A 22,360-nucleotide genomic window follows, 5' to 3' on the forward strand; every position below is an offset into this window, starting at 1 on the left:
TTCATTCATATTTTCACAAAATGCACTTTGATAATGAGGAATACATCAAAATTGATTAATATGATGAAAAGTATTAACAAATTTTCAACAACCCTCCAAATTTGCAAATCATTCTGAAATCATTTTTCAAGGTCACCCATGATTTCACAATGTTTGTAAACATCGCCATGTTGGCTAGGATCGCTGGGATCACCACACACGTTTCACGTTTTCCATTTATTGCTGGTTGAAGAAGATTGAAGTCTGACGTTACTGTGAAGTCTTGTACTCATTCTTTTTGCTTGCTTTAGTGTAAATAAAATAGTTATGATGTTGGAGGAATAATATGAGAATTCAAAGTCCTTTGAAGCAAAGAAAGCAAGGTTTATTTTTCTGAAGTTCAAGCTTAAGTTTGCTTTGAAGATCAAGATGGCTCAAGGATACGATGGAATGCAGATGGATGACCTGGAGGTATGTTCCTTTTACATTTGTAATACACTTATCAACAGTTAGGTATGGTATATAAATGACAGCGATCCCTATGTTCCATCAACAAGTGTGGCAGTCTGTGATGGTTGGTACTGGGACATGAAGTACCTATCCTGCAGCATTGTTGTTATGTGTCAGTGTGCCAGTTGTGCTGTGTTATAGGGCATGAGAGTGTTCATTGTATTGTATGCTACTGAAATGTCCCAATTTTGGGCTGAAGGTACTGCCCACGGCTGAACTAATGTGGGGTTTTACGAATCTCATCAGACAGCTCGACTGATGATTTTTAAATACGGAATGATCCAGGAGTACTTAGCAAAAGATAAACTTGCAGCTGCAAGGATGGCAATACATGTAAGCTACATTCCAAGTTTCATTGTAGTCTGACAAATTGTTCCTAAGATACAGAAGCAAAGCATAACTACAACTAAAACTGCACATTACTTCTGCATTATACTGTACTTGTTGTTGAGTTAGGGCATGCATCTGCTTGGCTCTAGCATCAGTAGGTACCATTGAGACTTTCTTCAATTTAATAGCTAGGTACCTCCCCCTCGCATGTGCATTTTGGACAAAATGATATGTAATTTGTTTGTAAAATGGGCTGATTTCAATTTAAATAATGTTAGCTATTTTTATTCACAACATCAGCAATCATCTAGTCTAAAGTATTTGTGTTATCTGCTTGGACAGATTTTAAAGGTGCTGACATGACATTGTCCATAAATATTTGCTTTTTTCCACAGCCTACTCACATTCCATATGATTGAGAACAGTATCAGTATATCCTGAAACCAGACTGTTTTTATTTGCAAGCTACCAGTTTTGCTTTGCATGGAAGTAACAAAATGCTATTCCTAACCTCTCATGGGTGACAAGGATTGGCACAAATGTTTTTAGTTTTGACATACCTAAGAGGCCAAGAATTCCCAGCCAGCTGACAGCATGCTGATTTATAGAACAGTAGCTGAGCATCACTCAGGTCATGTGCATGGAAAGGATAATGTTCTTACACTCCTTTGCCTTGCTGGTTTCATTGTCTCAAGCATATTTGTACGTTTTTAGGAGCCTGCTTGTACAACCATGTTGAATGTTCAACTTCTTGGCTTGCTTCAACATATAATGCCTGTATGTACATTGTACATACCAGCTTGGCTGACTTAGAATTATTGTCACCAGCATCCATGAACAATCCCAATGATACTGGCGTAAAAGGCATGTGACCATTTATTATGAGGCTTAGGTATGTGAAAATGTGAAAATTAATTGATTTGCAAGGCTTGAACTGTGTTTTGAATAATCCACTTTGAGTTGCTTATCAGCTGCAGTGTCTAGGTAACTGCCCAAAAGGTGGGGGATTTGGTGTAATTTATTTAGTACATCTTGCTCAAGCTTCTTTGAGGGGCATCATGGCTTTTGTACAATGGACTGAGTTTTGTTAAGTATTGTATTAGTTTTGTATTGAAAATTATATGGAAAAGCATCCAGATGTAAGTTATTTTGAACCAGATTTAATTAAGACATAATAATAGCAATTTGAAATCAAGCACTTTTATTTCATATGTAAGTTTGGTGTTGGATTTTTCAAAATAGTGTTCAGGCTTCTTAACCTCTATCCATAAGCCTGTTACTGTGGCTCTTATTGCTGCTCCCTGCTCCTAATTTTGATGTAAGTGTATAAATGTATAAGTGATGCATTGTGGAAAGTAACAGGTGATTCATTGATTTTTTCTGCTATAATTTTTATTATTCCCTTAGTGGTGGCTGTTGTGAGGTCAGACTTCTGATTGGTGTGTTCATTTAAAGTGAGGCTGCCACTGACAAACTGACCATTGTTCATCAAGCTTATAGAGGCATGTGAATCAGTGGTGCAGAGACTTCAAACACAGTCATTGTACCTACTATTTCTACAATACTGCCTGCTGCCAATGTTTGGAGCAGAAGTTATGCTTCATCAAACACATTTGAGGTCTTATTTCACGCATGAAAATTATTTTAATTCATTTTAAAATGATAGCAATGAGAATAATAGGTGGCCACCTATCAGTCCTATTGTATTTTGTATTGTGCCTGAGTCGTTGCTCTTGATGAAAGGGAAAACAGGGTGACAGGTGAAGCATCCAAGAGCATTTGTTAGGTGATTTAGGACATAGACAAGGTCGTCTGCTCCAATCTAGGGTAAGGAAACCATTTGTCATGAACTTTAAGAGTGTCTTCCTGACTTCGAATGGTTATTTGGGCTAGCAGACCTGTGAGGACCTCATGGGTTGGGTCAGGTAGCTCAGGTCACTAATGGGTGGCACCAGGACTGATTCCACCGCGGAAGGCTGGGTTACCATGCCGTCGGACTCGGACCTCGACGTGAGAGGGCGGAGCTGTCAGATGGTTTCGGCTCAGACCGCCAGGTGGCTGGTGAGATTAGCTGAATAGCCACTAGAGGGAGTTCAGGCTCTGACCTGACCGTACGGTGGCGCTTGGCAGTCCCTCTGTTGTCAGAAGTTATCGGCTGGGTCAGTAGGTAGCTCGTTAGTGGGAGTGGGATGGAGATGCTATCCAGTTCCTAACCGCACTACCAAAACCCAAGTTGCCATGTATCTGTCGTATCAGAGAGCAGCGCCGTCTGGTCCCGGAGTCCACAGACCACGGCTGGCTCGATTGTATGCACCGGGTGCCGTTAGGGGCGCTGGTGGTCGGTCCGCTACCTGGCAGGGTGGCGCACGAGGCCGCAGTTGCAGTCAGAATCGGTTCAGCTTGGCAGCAGGGCGCGGCTGCAAGCTGTAACGACGCACTACCTACATAGTGCAGACAACGCCAACGGTCGGTCAGGGCCTGGTAGTTTGTATTCCGCTCGAATAAATCGGAGTCTGGGAAACCTTGACGCCTGCCCTGCCGTGATTTTCGGACTGGAGGAGTTATCCCTGCTGTCAGTTGTTTTTGTTGCGGGCATGCTGAGTGTCGTATTCCGCTGTAGCCACGGTTTGAGGCATATTGACATTCAATTTTCACACGTGCATAAGGCAACTTTTTGCTTTATTGTAGTGGTCATATAGTTGGATCGATGGAACACCACGCTTCGCATATTATGCAAACACGCCTTTCATAACACCGAATTACGTTGGAGGCTAATCGGGTATGAGTGCTGTGATTATGCGGCACCTCATTGCAGTGGATTGTTGGCAGCTCTCATCGATCTCGTCCCCAGCTGTGTGCCGCCGTGTGCGGGGGCGGTGGGGCTGCTCGTGCGGCGCTGTCCGGCCAGGAGGGGAGGGGGAGGGTGTCCCCGCTGTCTGCGGGGGTGGCGGGTCTGCTCCTGCGGCTCTGTCCGGCCAGGAGGGGAGGAGGAGGGTGTCCCCGCCGCGATGGCGCTGGTCCGCTCAGCTGGCAGACGGTACCACGGCATTGCATCAGCGCCGGCTGCGTCAGGCGCTCCGCCACGGACGACGCAGTAGATCCGGACGGCGTCACAGCGCCACAGCTGATCGGCCGGCGGAGCGGCGCAGCAGCCGGTCTACGGCTGCTCCTCTATTGTCGGAGCTTAACCCGCTTCCGTGCGAGAGCGGAGCCGTAGCCGGTCTTCTGGCAGGTCCTCCACCGTTGGAGCTTAATCTGCTTCACTTCAGTTCACCTCATTTCACCGGCGAAGCGGCGAAATACATATCACCCAGCCGGTGGATTGGACTTGGAGAATGGACTGATGTTTGATGTCTGCCTTTTGACTCACAGTGCTAACGTTGCCTGGTATTTTCTGGTGCCACGGAACGCAAATGATTTCAAAGAGGACTTCATAGTTCATATTTTTGAAAGAGGCTTTATCTGAAAAAAAGGTTTCTGATGCTTGCGTGACGAAGGAGTGGGAATCAGTACCTATCTGTTATCTAGTCTTCCAGGAATTGCCTTTTACGTCTCAATCGTTCAGCTGATAGCGCAAAGAACTCGTGGAGTAGATTCACATTTGTGACTTTTTCATCACGGGTGAGTAACGCATGATGCCAATTGCCAATCATAAATCCCAATTATGTCGTATTATGCCGTCGTCTGATAGAGTGGGTTTCTTTACACTACCTGACTTCGCGGTACGGTGCTGTTTGCCGTTTCGTCCTTGTTGTTATTTTAATCGTCGTAACTTTTTGTTGTTTTCAATTTCCGTCTGTCCTCTATATATAGGCTCTATATATAGGCTTGGTCCAACCTATCGGAAAAACGCAATGCATTGATTAGTGACTACCGTTGAAAACACAATTTTGAAAATCAATTTTGATGGTGTGTTTATTTGAAAGGAGATGAATGTTCTTGTATGTGGACGAGGTAAATTCCGTTTTTTTTTTTTTGCATACGAACTTTTGGCTGTAAGCACATTCGATTATTTGCACTTAATGTTGTACCTATACAATCTGCATTGACGACCCTTTTCTCCCAGTTAATTTCACTCAGTTTATACATGCTGCCTTAGATGGTTGATTTAGTCCCTGCCTAATAATGACAGAGTTCCAGTTTCTGAGCAAGGATCCGGACGCTGTTATGAGTTGGCCATGCCGATCTTGGCTCCACCCGATCGTTCAATGTCCAGTGCACTATTTTCTACTCGGACAGGAGGCAGTTGTAGCGCCTATCGCTGTGAATTACAGTTGCGCTCCGGCCACCCCGGGCCCCGGCGCAGGTCCGGTAACCTTTCGCCGGCGCGGCACGGGGTGGGGAAGCCCAGGTCGCACCCACGACGCCCCGCCACGGCGCGATAGAGCGGCCGAGACGCCACGATAAGATGACGTGTCTCCGGTGGACGAGAGGCGGCTCCTCACCGTCTGACCGGGCGTGGGCTCCTTACGGCACGCGTAGCCTCCCCCGTCTGATAACAGGCTGACGATTTTGGAGCTGCAACCTGCCTTTCTGGTATTATTCGGAGCTCATGCCTCCACTTATCCAATTCATATCAGAGTATGTATCCGTTCTGAAAGATTACGTCATAATGCACCACGAGGATGATCTTCCAACCAGTACTTACTCGCAATGCTCAATTCGGGAAACTTGAGAATTTATGCTTCGTGTGGGGCGAGCGGCCGTGCCGGATGTCCATGCTCCATTACATAAGTGTCCTGGTTCGGTAGCACGACGCGACAGTGCGCGGGGTGAGCGGGGGCGGGGCGAGTGGCCGGCGGGCGGGGTTTGTTGCTGCGCCAAACGCGCCGCCATGCTGCAGCCGCGCCGCCCCTTCAGGGAGCCCCCCGACATCCTTGAAACGAGAGGCCCCGAGTGGCGGCGACGAGTTGCAGACGGGGCACCCCAGACTGCCGCCGCCGTCACTGCCACTGAAACTGCCGCCCGGGTGCTGTTTTAGGACCTTGGCTGGGACGGGACCCGGCTGGCTGGCCCCTCGGTGCAGTTTGCGGGCGTAGCGAGGTCTAGAGCAGGAGGGGAGGGTCTGGTAGTATAGTCGACTACAGAATGATGTTCCACTCCTCAGAAGCTATCAGTTGACCGGAGTGCTAAGTTGTGCCGTTTATCACGCAATTAAGCGTGTCGATTGTGAGCATTGGGACAAAGCTATAATTTGTGAACTCAACTGGTGTGGTGCGCCACAGCCTACCACTCCAGGCAAATAATTGCCTGTGAAAAGTGAAACATCATTCTGTAGTCGACTATACATAATCAAGAGTCAGGACTACACTGTTAGTGTTCTGGATGAAACAGAACTTTGGCCGATTCGACCAATCGAAGATGAACTGAATCGGCGAGCGAAGAAGAGAACCTGTTTGGTTTCAAAACAGGTAGTAGCATGTTTGTGCCTTCAATTTTTATGCTATTCGATACTTTATTCAATCCTTTTTTGGGTTGTATTGGTTGGGCCGCAAAAAGAAATATCCGGGATAAATCCTCTAATGGACCATCATCCTTGTGTTCAAAAGGTGTCAGTGTGTGCGACTGGGCGCTTAGAACTGCGACCCCCCATAGGATGATGCTCAGTGCTCAGTGCACAATGACGGGCTGTGCGTATGCGGCGGGTGGGCAGGTAGATCATCGTGTCTGGCTGCTCTGACGGGCCCTGCTCAGTGCTCACTGTTTGCGCTCGATAGTGAATACGACAGGCTAATGACATTCCGATGCATCAGTCGTAGATTTGGGCCACATAGAGGCACTTACCAGCACCGGAGTCTGGTTTGCATACCATTACCATGGATGAGGTCTAGAGTCGCTCACAACATTGCTGAGTGCTGACTGCAGACTGTAGTATACTGCTATGCTGGCAAGCGGAATAGTTTGAACGTTTGAACTTTAGGGGCATATTCTGCTCACCAGTTTTTTTCGGGACTGGCATGGCCACTAGCCTTGTTTCCGGATATGTTGCATTAAGTATGATCGTTGTCAAGGCATGTTTCTGTGTTGGAGTGGTCCTGTGATCGGATTTCAGGGAGCATTTTATCTGTCAATAGCCGATGCTAAAAATAGACGTTTGTTAGTACAGCTGCACTACAGATATTGCGTTGAGGCAGTTACGTTGAGGCAGAGGCTGTTTCCATCTTTTTGCTCCTATGATGGCGGGTCGCACCATATTTGGATAGCATTGCTCACTCACGACACGACGAACACAAGAGGTCCGTCTTGCAAGCGAGTGCGACACATCATCCGAGCACCGAACAGCTGATGTTTGCCCTCGAGCGCCATGCAAAAACCCGGCTCGGTGTCTATTTTTACCGAGCGGCTTGCCCGCAAACTGCGCCGAATGGCTACTGCGCAAGATGCTCGTTAGAAACCGGGGCCCGTCGCTGGATTTCTTAGACGAGCACGCGACTGGTCGGTCAATCGACGATCGAGAGGAATGGCATCTACGTTTGTCCGACTCGTTTGGCTTCTAACTATGGTGCGGTCGGCATAACCCTCGTCCATGAACTTGCCTGGCTCAATGGTGCCGGTCTGTCCATCTTTCCCGGGACGCCGTTAACCTCTGTCTTTCCTATTGGCTTGCTCTTCATTCGCCATTCGGTCCAGACCTCGATCGCCCGACCTCGCTGTCGCTGCTGTGTGGGTTCCTCCCAGGCCCCAGGTCACGTTCGCAAAGCCTCGAGTGTTTGGTGGATGTGACCTGAGGTGTTCGTGATGTTTTTAACGTATCACACTGGTGCTGAAAGTGTCGTGATCGGGCCGTGACCGTACCCGTGACCGCGACCGTGACTGGGGATACAACGTCACCTGTGGCTCGTTGCATGCTGCCGTGTGCGCAGTCTGTGGCGCCGCGTGCGGCGTAGGCATGATGTGCGCTGCGCCGCTCGCCATCCGGCCCTTTGAAGGTTGTGCAACTCCGCGATATCGGGGAGGGAGGCCTGACGGGACCCGCGACGGAGTTTGACGGTAGCAGACTGTGACCGTGGTCCGTGCGGCGTAGTTGGGATAACGACGCCTTCGTCTACCGTCTCCATGTGTTCGTTCTGTGAAACGGGTTCTCTGCCAAGTGTTCTCTATCGGTACATATGGCGGAGTCATTTGTTACATCAAGTATGCTGCTACCGCGCACAATGTTGCTGTGGTGTTGCGTGCTATGGTGCACACGTTTGACCCATATGTCGTCATCGGACATTTCTAAAAATATTCGGCATATTGATTCCACAGGACACATAATTTCGAGATACTGAAACGCTGATGTTCAAGTGTTGGGGACAGTTGCTTACACTAGACTTTCTGCTTAAAATAAAATGGCACACAAACTCAGAGCCAGTCACACGAATGTTATGACTCGCACAGAGGCTGAGACATGTTCGTGTTTAGCTGATAAATATGTTTTACTTTCTCTCTTTTGTTTTTCCATTGAAAAAAATGAAATATGAAGCTTGGGTTTCGTATTCATTAAACGGAAAAATGGTTTGCGTTTGCAACTTTGGTACTGCATGCATCCTAGCCTTTTTCCTTTTTCTGGTATGGTTTTATTGAGTTAAACTGCGCTCCATTTATCAGGCTTGTGACGCTATGGATTCTGGCTGGATACAAATATGTTGTGTCCGCACATACCAAGTAATCTTGTGCATCTTGGATCTTCCCCTATAATCCATGGCACACGTCTATGTACAGTTGACACCACGGGCCGTGAATTGCGCTGCAATGCCGATAGTTCGGGCGTCCCTTCCTGCGCCTCGCCGGCCGGGCCCTCCGGGGTCATGGAGTACATTTCTGGCGATGCGTCATGGGCCGACTTTCCGACACTTTCGGCCTCTCATTGTGATCAGCTGTTGACGGCACACCCGTGGTGTGTGCGGTGTGTCCTCCGTGTGTCGCGGTCGGCGCCGCCGCCCATGGCCCGGCCGCCGCGGGGTCATTGGGTCCGTCTGGGCGGTCGCCGGCTGGGCTGCGGCGGGGAGGGGCGGCGGGCAGGTGCGCCGCCGACCGTCCCGGCGCCCTCCCTCCGCACAACGGCGCAGTTCGGACGGCCTGCGTCGTGGCCGCCGCGACACAGCTCGAAGAAGGGCGGTGTGAGAGCGCGAGACTCAGCTCCGTTTTATTCGCATAGAAACAGAGCCATTGATCAGAGGTCGGGCCGCCGGCGACTCTGAGCCTTGTGGCGGCGGCGGCGGCCGGGCCCGGGCGGCGTGGCGTTTGGGCGGGGCGGGGGCGGCCCGGCTGTGCTGCCGTCGGTCGTCCCCGGCGACATCCCCGGCTGGAGCGGCCCGTCGGTGCCGGCGGCGGCGGCCACGCCATCGACGCAGCTCGCGGCCGGGCCCGGGCGGCCGGCCGGCGCCGCTAGAGTCGAGAGTGGCGTGCTCCGGCCGGCACGGCGCGGTAGTGCGTAGTAGACGGTGGCGGCCGGGCGGCTGGATGCCGGCCGGCCGGCGCGACGGCGGCGCAGTCGGCACGGACTCGGCACAGGGGTCGGTGTGGACTGGGGCGCGGTGTGCCTGCGGCGTGTGCATGTGGAGTGTGCGAGCGACGGGCGAGCGGCGTGATCGCGACACGGGACACGGCAGGGGCCAGCTGACGGACCGGACCGCCACCGCCGCCGGCCGGTCGACCTGTAGCTAATAGCGCCGTGAGTACCCGGCGCCCCCGCCGACCCACCTGCCGGGCTGGGTATGTTGTGCGTAGTTGGGCGTCGGCGATTCCTCCCTGCCCCGGGGGGAGAGGGGGCGGCGGGCTCAGACTGGGGAGCGACACCGACGGCCCGGTGACCGCCGACGCGACGGGCCGGCCGACCCTCCTTTGTCTAGGTCAGGGTTAGTCTGGCCGCGTACCACGGTCAAGGCCGATAAACGGTTCAGTGATCTGTGGTGTAACTGGCCACGGTCATCGAATATAAACAATAAACATTGACGTTTTATTTTGTTCCCTCTACTTTCACCCATTTTGATTTGCATGGACAAGGCCATGGAATAAAGACGATCAGACTACTTGAATGCGAACTCGAGAAGAGTGTCGCATTCAAGCGGCGCAAGAAATAACAACGCCAACCCTCCCGCCTTCGCTTTGCCAAATCCCCGAGCCTCTCGAGCCCGGACGCCTGCGGCTTGTGCGCCGGCCGAATCGATGCGCGGCCGTTACCGTTTTTCCCAACTACGCAGTTGCGCGGCGCGGGCCCGTCAGTTGCGGCCGACCGTCTCCGGGTGGGTACTGCTCGGCGCTCAGCTGACGAGCTGCAGCCCCACCGGCGCCGGCCGCGGCCCCCGGCTCAGCCGCACGCGGTCCGCCGGACCGGGTCCATGCCCCGACACTGCACCGCGGCTCCGCTCACCTTCGTGAGAAGGCCAGCGCGGTGGAAGTCGCACTTGGTGCATTATCTTTGTCTGTGTGGGCTCATGACGCAATAGCCAAGTGGCTGTACTATCGTGAGTTCTTTTTGTGTCCAAGTTATCGTCGAAGATCCTTTATCTCTTGTGAGTGTCTGGAGTTTTGTGTCCCCTCATGGGATTAAGTCAAGTTACATCAGATTACGTCACCTATGACAGGAGCGCAATCCAATCCCATTTCCTGCTTGCCTTGCTATATATGCGTTAGCAATGCTTGCATGAAAGAACACTCTAAGTAAATGTCGCCTACTCCTATGTTAGATATGTCGAATTAGCTGACTTGTACTACATCTTCATACAATTTCAAGCATGAGCCCGTCCATATAAACACAGGCCTGAGATCTGTGTTTCAACAGACCATTCCGTTGGCGCCCGGCCGGCACTGTTGCGCTGCTGGGCGCCCTGTAATGAGGCGTTACTAACTGCGCACTGTGCCGGCGCGACGAGCAGCGGCGCGGCGCAACGTGCCAGTCGGCAGTCGCGTCACCGGCAGCTGGCGCACCGGCAGACGGGAGGGGAAGGGTTAGAAAGGGTGGAATTGGGCCGAAGGGAGGGCTGGGAAAGGGATTAATGGGAGGGTAGAGAAAGGATGGATGAGACTAAACGGAAGGCGTAGAAGATTGACAGACGGGACAGGACGCGAGAAGTAGGGAAAGGACGGATTACGCGACTGACTAAAGCGAAGACGACTGCAGGAATAAGGAAGGGTTCCAACATTCCTTACCCCTGACCTGTCGTGGGTGCCGCCTCCCCCTAGTGAAAAAATCCTTAAGGACAGTCCTATGTATTTCTTCAGGACGATCCTTAACAAAATCCTTGTACGAAATTGATACACAATCCTTAAGGACTTTGTTGGAAATTCCTTAAGGGTTCTGCGGAAAATCCGTAAGGATTTTTAGCTAAATCCTTAAGGATCTCTAGCATTGTCTTTAAGGATATTGGTGATAATCGTTAAGGACTTTGTGGTTTTTCCTTAAAGATTGGTAGCAAAATCTTTAAGGATCTTGGCGACAATCCTCAAGGATTTTGAGCAGGGATGCGGAGCCGTGGAAATTTCAGACGGCTCCGGCTCCGGCTCCGGCTCCGGAGAAAAAAATCGGCTCCGGCTCCGGCTCCGGCTCCGGGTGAAATGTTATGGCGGCTCCGGCTCCGGCTCCGGCTCCGAGTAAAATGGTCCGGCTCCGGCGGCTCCGGCTCCGGCGGCTCCGGCTCCGACTCAGTAAATCCCCTACGCAATCAATTAAATACGGGTGGAAGAAAAATTGGATTGGTTATACGCGTTACTCTTTGCCATGACCGGCTCACCGCGTCCCCGCGCAAACGCACCTCGGAGAGAACTGGCAGAACAAAGGGCTAGGAAGCGATGGCATTGGAAACGCAGTCGCCGCGAATCGGAGTTCAGTGAACCATCGTAAGCTGACACCCGTCTCGGCTGCATTGGGGGGGGGAGGGGTGGGGGGGGGATGAGACGGTGCTGGGAGTCGCAGTCCACTGCACTGGTTTGAAAACAATGGCCGTCACCTGATGACTGGTCCTCATGTTCTGGGGATGCAGTAGACGTGGGGGGGGGGGGGAGAGCAAACAGGAAGTTGTTTGCGTACTGTGGAATACTGGGGATATTCGGATTTTTTCATTCACTTGATGGCCCATGACGTAAGTACCATATGTTTTACTGCCTTGTACTGTCAAACCGAACTAGGTCAATTATTTTTTTTTCCTCTTCAAAAAATAAAAAGGAGCCGGAGTCGCCCCCTTTTTTGGCGGCTCCGGCTCCGGCTCCGGCTCCGGGCTATATTGTTTCACGGCTCCGGCTCCGGCTCCGGCTCCGGGCAAAATATGCCGGCTCCGGCGGCTCCGGCTCCGACTCCGGCTCCGGCTCCGCATCCCTGATTTTGAGGCTATTCCTTAATGAATAATATAAAAATCCGTAAGAATCAAACCCTAGCAAACACATTTGTACGGTCTCTGGTGCTATATTTTTTACTTGAAACAAGCACATTCAGCCATTTTTCATTACCAGGAATGGAGCAGCCGCCAACCACATGGGCGACCGGGTATACATAGGTATATGGAGCTCTAGGCATTTGCAGGTTGCAGCTGAGGCTCCGAGAAATATAAGCCGAGGAGTGAGATGATGTTTTTCGTACTCCAGCGTAGATGGGTAGCCATACGGCTTCCACGGTAGACAGTGATGACATCAGTCATCTTTTGCAAGCTCGTTAAAGAATTTGGGCTGTACGGGGACTCGAACCCCGGGCCTTTGGATTAGCGCTCCAATGCTCTACCTCTGAGCTATACAGACCAAGTACTTTAACGAGCTTTCTGCCAAGTTTTATGCGGATCATTCTTAGGTGTTGTTTTTATCCGCTGGGACTGAGAGCGTGAGATGATGTTTTTCGTACTCCAGCGTAGATGGGTAGCCATACGGCTTCCACGGTAGACAGTGATGACATCAGTCATCTTTTGCAAGCTCGTTAAAGAATTTGGGCTGTACGGGGACTCGAACCCCGGGCCTTTGGATTAGCGCTCCAATGCTCTACCTCTGAGCTATACAGACCAAGTACTTTAACGAGCTTTCTGCCAAGTTTTATGCGGAAGAATGATCCGCATAAAACTTGGCAGAAAGCTCGTTAAAGTACTTGGTCTGTATAGCTCAGAGGTAGAGCATTGGAGCGCTAATCCAAAGGCCCGGGGTTCGAGTCCCCGTACAGCCCAAATTCTTTAACGAGCTTGCAAAAGATGACTGATGTCATCACTGTCTACCGTGGAAGCCGTATGGCTACCCATCTACGCTGGAGTACGAAAAACATCATCTCACGCTCTCAGTCCCAGCGGATAAAAACAACACCTAAGAATAAGCCGAGGACTTCCGAAAAACATATTTACAGGAAGATAAGTCTACACTTTTTCGAGTCAGCCACGCTTCAGATATGATCACGTCACACGTATGGTCACACGTCCTCGGCCGCCGCTCCTCCGCCATCCACATTCTACACATCTTGAGCGGTTGAGTCGCCCGTCGCCTGTCGAGTCTCGCATCCTGCGTTCCTGTAACAAGGCGGATATTGCTAATTGCTATGTAATTACGAGCGAGCGAGCGCAGCGAGCGAAGTGAGTCTTTTCAATATAACGGAAAAATCTCAGTATGAGCGGCCCGGCCCGGCCCGGCCTGTAACGCTTTTGAGAGGCTTATATCTCAGCAACCGCTGGACCAATTGGCCTGCGGTCTTTTTTGTTGGGTAGCCCAATCCCTTCTACCCCGTAATTGACTACTTTTGATACATCTCAGTGACCGTCGTGGCACGTGCCACGTGAAAAGTCAAGGGTGTTCAAGCTGTTTTGCAAAAGTAGTGATTTTGAGAGGCTCATATCTCAGCAGCCGCTTGAGCGATTGACTTCCGGTAATTTTTGTAGGGTAGCAGCATCCCTTCTACCCAAAATAGGATACTCTCGAAGCATGTGGGTCACCCACAGTGCACGTGCAAAATACAACAATAAGAGGTGCCAAATTTGTTCCCATTTCAGTAACTCGGTAATTAGTGGGGCGATTTCGCTGAAACTTGGCATACAGGTAGGCACCCACCAGGCAATGCATTCCCATGTGTTGCGGTTAGGGTGCTACTGCACGTGCGCACGTGCAGGGGGCGTTTCCAGATCTCGAGAACGGCTGGGCCGATTGCGCTCAAATTTGGTACACGGTTGGGGACCAGTTAGTAGGGTGCCGTGCAAAAGTCATTTTGGACCCCGTTTGCACGTGCGCACGTGCAGAATGCCGCTTCCAGATCTCAGGAACGGCTGGGCCGATTGCGTTCAAATTTGGCACACCGCTAGCAACCGGTTAGAAGGGTGCTTTGCGCAAGCCCGTTGGAAGCACCCTCTCGCCTTTCCGCACGTGCAGGGCTCACTATCTCGCTCGCTCGTTCTTCGCCCAAAAGGCGTTTTACTGGTAACAGTAACATACTGATCAACAATACCTACTCAAAGGCTCAAGAATTCTACTCTTAGGCTTAGACTGCAGTCCCAGCCAAAGAATATTGGTGAGCCTTTGAGTAAATTCAGTTCAGTCATTTCCAGCTTAGATGCCTGTGTATGTTCATTTAGCAATGCATGACATATGCACCTACGTCCTACTACCCTGAATCCATTGTATTATATTTACCTGGGCCTCGTTCCAAGGCATGACGCTAAAAGACGCTACCGGTAGTACTTTCATTTGCCGCAGCCAAATGAATGACGACGACGATCGCCATGAATTGAAGTGAACGTTTCAGCGCCGGTTTTTGCATCTATCAATGCAAATACTAGGATCAATTATCTCATTGATACACAGCATGGCAGAAACTTACATGGCCCGAAGAGGAGACGGCAGACGGCACAACACACTCAACAGACTCGTCCGCATCCCGCGAGCGGCAGCGGCACAATGCGACAGGGGGACGCGCGGTCTCCCCCCTTGCCGGAGGCGAGGATCGGACCGCCCGCTGCCGCCCGTACAGTCTTTAAAGGGACCCTCCCACCTTAACATTAGTTTTGAGTTGAGCTAGCCAAGTTTGCGGCCAGGCTCAGAAACCACCATTTATCCTGGTCGCAACCCCCGCAGCTTTATGGTGTTCAAGAAATTTCTTCCCTTTACTTGCAGGGTGGGACCAGCGTGGTCCCTATCTCTTAACCATTACGGGAATCTGATGACGTCATCAGGCTTTCGAACGTCCGTTAAATGTTTGACTAAAACGTTTTGTAGCACGCGGTGGTATATGCTGCTTTGCGCGCAACAAATGCCGCACTTTCAAATAAAGTCGCTAGGAACAGCGGAGATCCCAAAAAGTAAACAAAAGTAAAAGTCTAATATCTTGAAAACCGGTGAATATTTTTCGATGAAATTTGGTAGATATTCGTTTTTGCTCTTTCTGAACCGAGCGACATCACTTTCATGCCAATTCATTAACTTTTTTGAAGGTGGGAGGGTCCCTTTAAAACGGTCAGCGGTCGCTAAATTCCAGTCGGTACGGTCTCTGAAAGAGCACAGCGCAAACACTGTGGCACCGGTGACACTAAGGCCATACGATACATGCATACTGTGGCACTTGGTTGTACTTTTTATCAGAACTATTCGTCTATCCGATTTGGAGTCTGGGTGAACCCAGCGTGGATATTTAGGTGACCATCCCAGCTAAATATTAATGCTGAGTTAAGATAGCCAAATTGTTATCCCTGGCTCACAATCACCGGTTTTGGTACTCGCATTATCGAGAAATGCCATAAATCGAAAATATTTAATTTCAAAGTTGCAGCACATAAGTAGGGGCAAGCTGCTCCCACTGCCCCCTTCGCCTCCCGGTTCCCGCGCTTACAATGATAACGAACGCTGCTTTGGTCCGTCACAAAGTTTTACATGCCGTATATGTCATATGGTTAACGGATACGGAGCACGGAATAATACTAGGGATGATTCAATCACTCCATAATGATTGACGTACTGGCTGCATCGGCTATCCTTAAGGATTAAGCGACACTAACAAGTGGCAATTTCCTTACGGAATACTGAGCGATCCTTAAGGATACCAAACATCGCCCTAAAATCCTTACGGATCGGCGAATGCGTCCTTAAGGATTCAAGAGGGTCCGTAGAGTCCTTAAGGATTTCATATCTGATCCATATGGATCCTTATGGATCCTTAAGGATTGTGGGGATTCTGACGAAATCCTTAAGGACTTTTTCACTAGGCCCCCCCCCCCCTCGTCGCGCCGGTGTCAGAGCTGTGAGGGGGCCGACTGCAGCGCCCCCGTTCTAAAATATGAAATACGGCACCAGCTGAGCAGGCATCCTCAATATACCTTGGGCCGTGGCCGAGTAAGCCTCAGCTAGCACCGCGTCGGGGCTTCATTATCGGTTCGGCCATTAGTGATAAGATTATCCCCATTCATTGTGCAATGCGGCCAATGTGGTGTAGTCAGAGCGCTCAGCTGATGAGCGGGTGAATGGGATACGACAGCTTACGGCTCGGCTGTGTATGTAACTGAACAGAGAACGCCCTTTTCCACTTAACACCACTCCAACTCCAAATAGAAGTAAAGATGCTGGTTATAGCAGAATGGAACGGGATGGGAAAGGACATATGATACGGATTTCGGATACAGGACACAGAATAGGTAAGATGATGCTGACTGCCCCTTACCTTTCCCTTGTAGCCGTGTCAGCTTATTGGGTGTCAGTGAAAGAAGCCGTTAGAAGGACAACACCTGTTTGCGTGGTGTTACAATCGATAAATGCTAACTTTTTTCAAGGTACAACATTGTGGGTTGCCCATTGTCATGTGTACCTTAAGAAGGCATTGTGGCTTGTGCATTTTCATGCGATCCCTGTGTAGGTGGTGACGTACCGTTCCAGTACAGTGTCGTTGTCACAGACTGACCGACTGTTGTTGATTGTTTGTTCCAGTCCGGAGGCGACTCGTTCGGAGCCAAGAAGGGCGCTCGACGACCCAAGGAGATGAGGGTTAAGCTTGGTACGTCTCGCTCGTACAATCAACGCTGCCGTTGCGACTGGATTTGATGAGCTGGCGCTCTCTCTAATTTGCGCAGCTCTGTTGTCTGTTGTGTAGTTCTCTGTTGTTAGCACACTCACGCTGTAATTATATCTGATGAGTTCCTAGTAGTTGAAGTCCATAACTGCGAGGTAAGTAAATCTTGTCGATGCATTTCGTGCCGCGATATTCTGCGCCACTCAGTGTAATTGTCTGAATAGTTTGGTCTTCCGTGAGCTGGCTCGGATATGGAAGCCTGATCAGGAACTGCGCAGAATGTGATGCATCCCTTTGAACCTCAGTGTCCTACCAATGACACTCTTTCCAGCGTCGCAGTGCATTTGATTCAGCTTCAGCCCAACTGCAAAGAAGTGGCTCTCGCAGGGCGTGGACGCCGATGTCACACTGCTCTCTAACTCCCTCCCTCTCTCCCTCATGCAGATCGGTCCAGGCAGAGCGCGCGCGAGTGCCGATGTCACACTGCTCTCTGACTCTCTCCCGCTCTCCCTCATGCAGAGCGGTCCCGGCAGAGCGCGCGCGAGTGCCGTGCTAGGAAGAAGCTGCGTTACCAATACCTGGAGGAGGTCGTTCGTACCCGCGAACAGGCCAACCTACTGCTGCGGAAGGAGCTCGAACAGGTAATGGTTTGTGCGACTGGCAGCAGGCTGGTAGAGATGTGGACGACAGAGGAGAAATGTGAGCTATAAATAACGCCGATAGCGACCTGGGGTGCTAGTATGTCATATGATGTGGCATATGTGATATGTTAGTTTGGAAGGTGAGGTTCTTACATTGAGACACGTTTTCAGCCCATTGCGGTGGTATGGTCGGAGTATGCCTCTTTTACGGTTGTCGATGATCGTTGAGGGGCTGGTGCAGAAAGGTTTCATCTTTTTTTTGTGAACTTCTGGCGGCATTATGCTCTCCTGAAATTAGAAAAATAATAGGCATTGCTTGACAATATACGCCTGGTCGATAGCGGGCTTGAGGCTTAACCAGGGCTAGGTAGTGGGTCGCTATTCTATGGGGCTTGAAGTCTGGATGTGGGACTGCTGGCTTTATCACTGTCCCGCGTTTCTAATCTAAATTAAATAGGTCGATAATGGCAACATCCTCAAAAGCATGCTACCAATCGCTGCGGTCGGCGATTTGGCGATTTAATTAACGTTTGATCGACGTTCAGATTAGTGGAACCGCTGGGGCATTCCACGATAGATCGTACCACTTTTTTCCAATTTGACACCCTCATCTCTCGGATTTTAACGATAATTGGTCTAAGGGGTAATCAGGGGCTCTGAATCCTCCTGTGACAATTTCAGGCTTATCAGATGAGTAGTTTTTGAGTTATAGTGTATAACATGTTTTGGATCTTGCGTTGCAGCGCCAAGTTTGGCGGGCTGTAACTCTAAGACGGATAATCCAAATGCCAAATGCTATACGGCATTGAACTCGCATTGAAACAAAGAATAATATGCATTTTTGAAATTTTGAAATATAATATATTTTTGATATATAACACCTCGAGCTTCCTTTCATTTGCATTTTTATGCCTTTGGGACCAAATTTTTTTGAATTTTTATTTTCTTAAAAACATTTTTGGATCATTTTTAAGTAGTGTGCAAAAAATTAGGAAGGTGTTCTTTCTCTAAATGTACTTATTTTGCGTTACCGTAATGGTCTCAAATTGTAATTTCGGGAAGAGAGCCTACAAATGGCGTGGTAAAGCTGCCTAGTGACATCACTGGTTACTGAAAGTTCAATTGAAGTCATTTGTGCCTGACTTTTGCATTGTTGACCTTGCGTGACGTCATTCGTACGTCACTAGGGTCATCAGAGTTTTTCGTCAATAACTCTCGATCAAATTGAACTAGAGAGACGGGAAAGCTACCAATGGACTCGGGACGACCTTGCGAATCGAATGATGTGCAATATGATCTCATTCACCCAGATTCGTGGCCTGACCCGACTATTAACCATCTCTGTGGCGGCGCTGTTTGTCTAGCGCCGCGCTGGTTGGCTTTGCCGCGGACTCGGGCGGTCACGTGATGCCCGGGGGCTGGCTGCCGGCTGGGCCGCCCGGTCGGGGAGCGGAGCCAAATACACGGCAGTGTGCTGACCCGAGATCAGCGACTTATGCTGACCTCACCAGAACAAACAGTATACCATTCGACGCGCCGGAGCTAGGCAAACTCAAAGATGCTAAAATCGTGGCTCTGCGACCATTTGTTGCGAAGTTATCTACCAAAAACCAAAATTTTTTATCTACCAAAATTTGGGTCACTTGAAATGACCTCAGGGTTCACCAATGAACCCGAGACCTTAAAATGTGGTATCATTTGATGCATCTTGTAACGGCGCACATGCTCGTTTTTTTTCCGCAAGGTTCTAGCTCCATTAGAGGCGAAACGGCGAGCTGGGGTCGTACCGACCCCCCGGAAACCCATTTTGTATGCATTAAAATGAGGAACTTATAGAAAGAACACCTTTCTAATTTTTTGCATGTCGATTTTAAATGACCTGAAGTTTATTTTGAAGAAATAAAAATGGCAAAAATTTTGGTCCCAAGGGCCATTAAAGACGATTTTAAAAAATATTACGACTTTTTTCAATATGTAAAGCTTTTCTTTCCAATTTTAAAAAAGCTGTATTAATCTTTAATTCATCGTCAGTTCAAAGCTGTTTACCGTTTGTTGCTTGCCTAGCTCGTTTTTGAATTATAGCTCATCAAACTCACCCTTACAATCTGAAGTTTAGAAAATATTATGCAATATAACTCAAAAAGTTTTCATCTGAGAAGTCTGATATTTTGGCAGGTGTTTTTGGAGCCTATGATTACCCCTAGTACCAATTTTCATTCAAATCTGAGGGATGAGGGTGACGGGCCTGGTACGATCTATCGTGGAATCCCCCCGCTACCAATCATACCGGGAGGGTTTGGCTGAAGCTATCAATGGCCGTGATGTGCCAGACGTTTGCTCTAGTTTTTACCACATCATAACACGCCATTGATTCACTCAATGTGCTGTCGGCACGTATTTAATGTCACCGTCCTCACGTCGACCTATCGAAAACCTCATAGGTCATAGTTTCTGAAACAGGCTGTCGGCCCATGAGCCGCGCTTCCGAGGCGTGAGATATCTCTCCTCCAGCCAACCATCATCATATCACCCTCGGTGATCAGATCATGTGGCAATGATTGATATTCTGAGAATCTCCCGCCATTGAGCGGATAACGGCTGTCAGGTGGAGACGTTCTTGTCATGCCATCACTGGTCTATGGAGACGTGCGTTTGTCATGAAGATACGTGCCTCCGTCTCTGTGGGGCGTCTCTATAGTGTTCAGGGTGTGGTACGGGACAATACTGGACTACACTCGTCCTCAAATGCTGACAGTAAACTGGAAATATTGTATATGTACCGTAATTGGTGCACACAGATGTCGGCTCGTTGACCCGCCCCATCGGCAGCCGTCACATAAACGAACCGTCTCGCAAAAGGGACCATTCATTCCATTGATCATTGCCTATATGAACGCAATGACTGTGGTTAAGCCCTCATAGTGGTATGCTTTAATTTCCACAGTTAATTTGTGAAAATGTCACATGACCTTGTTTTAGTTTTACCGCCTGACCTTGTTTAGGTTGACGTTTTTTTTGTGAGAGTTCTTGTATTATGAAACAGACATGATTTGGTGTTAATGTATGTGATTTATGGGGACACTGTACAGTATTCTATGCCATGATACACGAATGATTTGAAGGTAAAAAAACGGTTTGAAACTCAGGACATCACATTGACTATATTGTTATGCGTGCTAGCGCTCAAACGGCGGAATTATCAAAGTCACCCCTTGGGCTGATCGGTGATCATGCGACATGCTCTTGCCTTTATTGTGTAGCATTTGGGATAGTTCCCAGGATTAATCCTATTTCTGTTCTCCTTTGACCATCAGACATCGCCAGTAACTACACGTATCTTTTTCAGTATTTAAAATGGAACCAGGAGTTGGATGAGGGCCGCGTACCAGAAGGCCTGAAGAAGCTGGTGGAAGAGGACCAGTTACAACAACAGCAACAGCAGCAACAGCAACAGCAGCAACAGCAACAACAGCAGCAACAGCAACAACAGCAGCAGCAGTTGCAATACTCGCAGCAGCAACAGTAGACCCAGCCGACCCGGCGGGAGCTCCGGTAAGACGCCGGAGATGGTCGTACCCTGCGCGTCGCTGTCTGTCGGGATTTTAGCCCCAACGCACTGCTGCGGGGTCGAAGGTCTTGAGCTAGGAGTATGACGAGGGCGCGGCGGGCGGCGGCCGCAGAGGTATCGCCAAGGAGACTGGTCACTGGGCGTGAGTCTGTTCCCGGGTTGGGTCTGACGGCAGGCCGGGTCTGCCAGTAGGCTGGATCTGTCGGTTGGCTGGGTTTGGTGGTGGACTGGCTCTGCTGGGCATGCCGGTGGACTGGGTCGGCCGGTAGGCCTGGTCTACCGATAGGCTGGGTCTGTCGGTGGGCTGGGTCTGCCGGTGGGCTAGATATGCCGGTAGGCTGGATCTGCAGCTGGGCTGGATCCGTCGGAAGGCTGGGTCTGTCGGGTCGGGTCCGTTGGCGGGCTGGTTCTACCGGTGGGCTTGGTCTGCTGGCGGGCCGGGTCTGTCGGTCTGAAGGTCTGTCGGTGGGCCAGCTCGGTTGGTCAGCGGGGTCTGTTCTGCCGGTGGATTAGGTCTGCCGATGCAGTTCGCCGGTCAGCCGACAGGGCTCGACATCTACCATCCCCGCCGGCTGGCTCGGGCATTGGCTGGCCGGCACGGCAGCGGTGGCGGCTGTTCTGTGAGATCGTTGTATGGACGTTAGAGTAGAAGGCGAGCATGGTTGTCCTGCTGTGGGTCAGAAGACGTGTAGGAGAGGCGGCACCAGGGCCGCCGCGCTGCGTACCGGGTAATCGCGCGTAAGTTAAGGACGAGCGCTGTGCAAGTGTTTTGATGGCAGAGACTTTATGTGCGATGTGCAATGTAAGGCAGCGGTTATGGGAGATTTGAGAGACGTTCGTAACGGTGATATTGATAAGATTGCTGTTGGCGTGCCCGCTTGGCTGCACCCTTCAGAGCCTGGTGTTAGACGCTGTGATCGAAAGACAGCACGCGCGTATTTGTTGTGAACCTTCTCGGCTGCTTCGCTGGACTGGAAGGCTATCGCTTGGATAAGTTTATTTCGGAAGCGTTGACGTATTGACAACACAAAGGCGCCGGATATATGTTTGACGTAGGGCAGTAACAATATATTTGACCAAGCCCGAAACATTGTTTGACCGAGCTCTAGCTCAGTTTTTAATTTAAAAATTGTTTACCCTTTGATTCATCGAGTAGCTCTTGCAGGGTAACTGAAAACGGTCGTAAAATCGAATAGTCGGCTTAGTGCTTGGGGTCCTCGAGCCTTTGTTCCTTTCTAGGCCCGTGAACTGGAGCGTTTCCTCGGTTTATCTAGCAATCGTTCCACACGGAAGTGCGCGAATCGAGTGTCCTACAGAAACAACAATGAAAGGTTTATTGACCACTCGTTATCGTTTTTGGGCATTCCTGTAGCCAGCCTTGTCACCAGCCTTATGTCTGCT

General features: G+C 50.1%; 1 protein-coding gene across 1 annotated transcript; it reads left to right on the plus strand.

Annotated features, from left to right (window-relative positions):
- The first annotated feature begins 145 nt into the window (after positions 1–145).
- LOC122385631 (cAMP-responsive element-binding protein-like 2) lies at positions 146–22,047 on the plus strand. The gene is made up of 4 exons (XM_043374011.1): positions 146–450; positions 16,669–16,735; positions 17,270–17,391; positions 20,738–22,047. Exons 1-4 carry the CDS (start codon positions 409–411, stop codon positions 20,915–20,917), a joined length of 411 nt encoding a protein of 136 aa, XP_043229946.1. The 5' UTR covers positions 146–408; the 3' UTR covers positions 20,918–22,047.
- The last annotated feature ends 313 nt before the right edge of the window (positions 22,048–22,360 follow it).

The sequence above is a fragment of the Amphibalanus amphitrite genome, unplaced genomic scaffold (genome assembly GCF_019059575.1).
Source record: "Amphibalanus amphitrite isolate SeventyFive unplaced genomic scaffold, NRLGWU_Aamphi_draft 000226F_arrow, whole genome shotgun sequence".
In the NCBI taxonomy this organism is placed as follows: Eukaryota; Metazoa; Arthropoda; class Thecostraca; order Balanomorpha; family Balanidae; genus Amphibalanus; species Amphibalanus amphitrite.

Excerpts from the sequence above, each read along its gene's own strand:
- LOC122385631 (XM_043374011.1), top strand. The coding sequence starts at position 409 with ATGGCTCAAGGATACGATGGAATGCAGATGGATGACCTGGAG. Across the intron at positions 451-16,668 it reads TGCAGATGGATGACCTGGAG|TCCGGAGGCGACTCGTTCGG; the intron begins GTATGTTCCTTT and ends TGTTTGTTCCAG. Across the intron at positions 16,736-17,269 it reads GGAGATGAGGGTTAAGCTTG|AGCGGTCCCGGCAGAGCGCG; the intron begins GTACGTCTCGCT and ends TCCCTCATGCAG.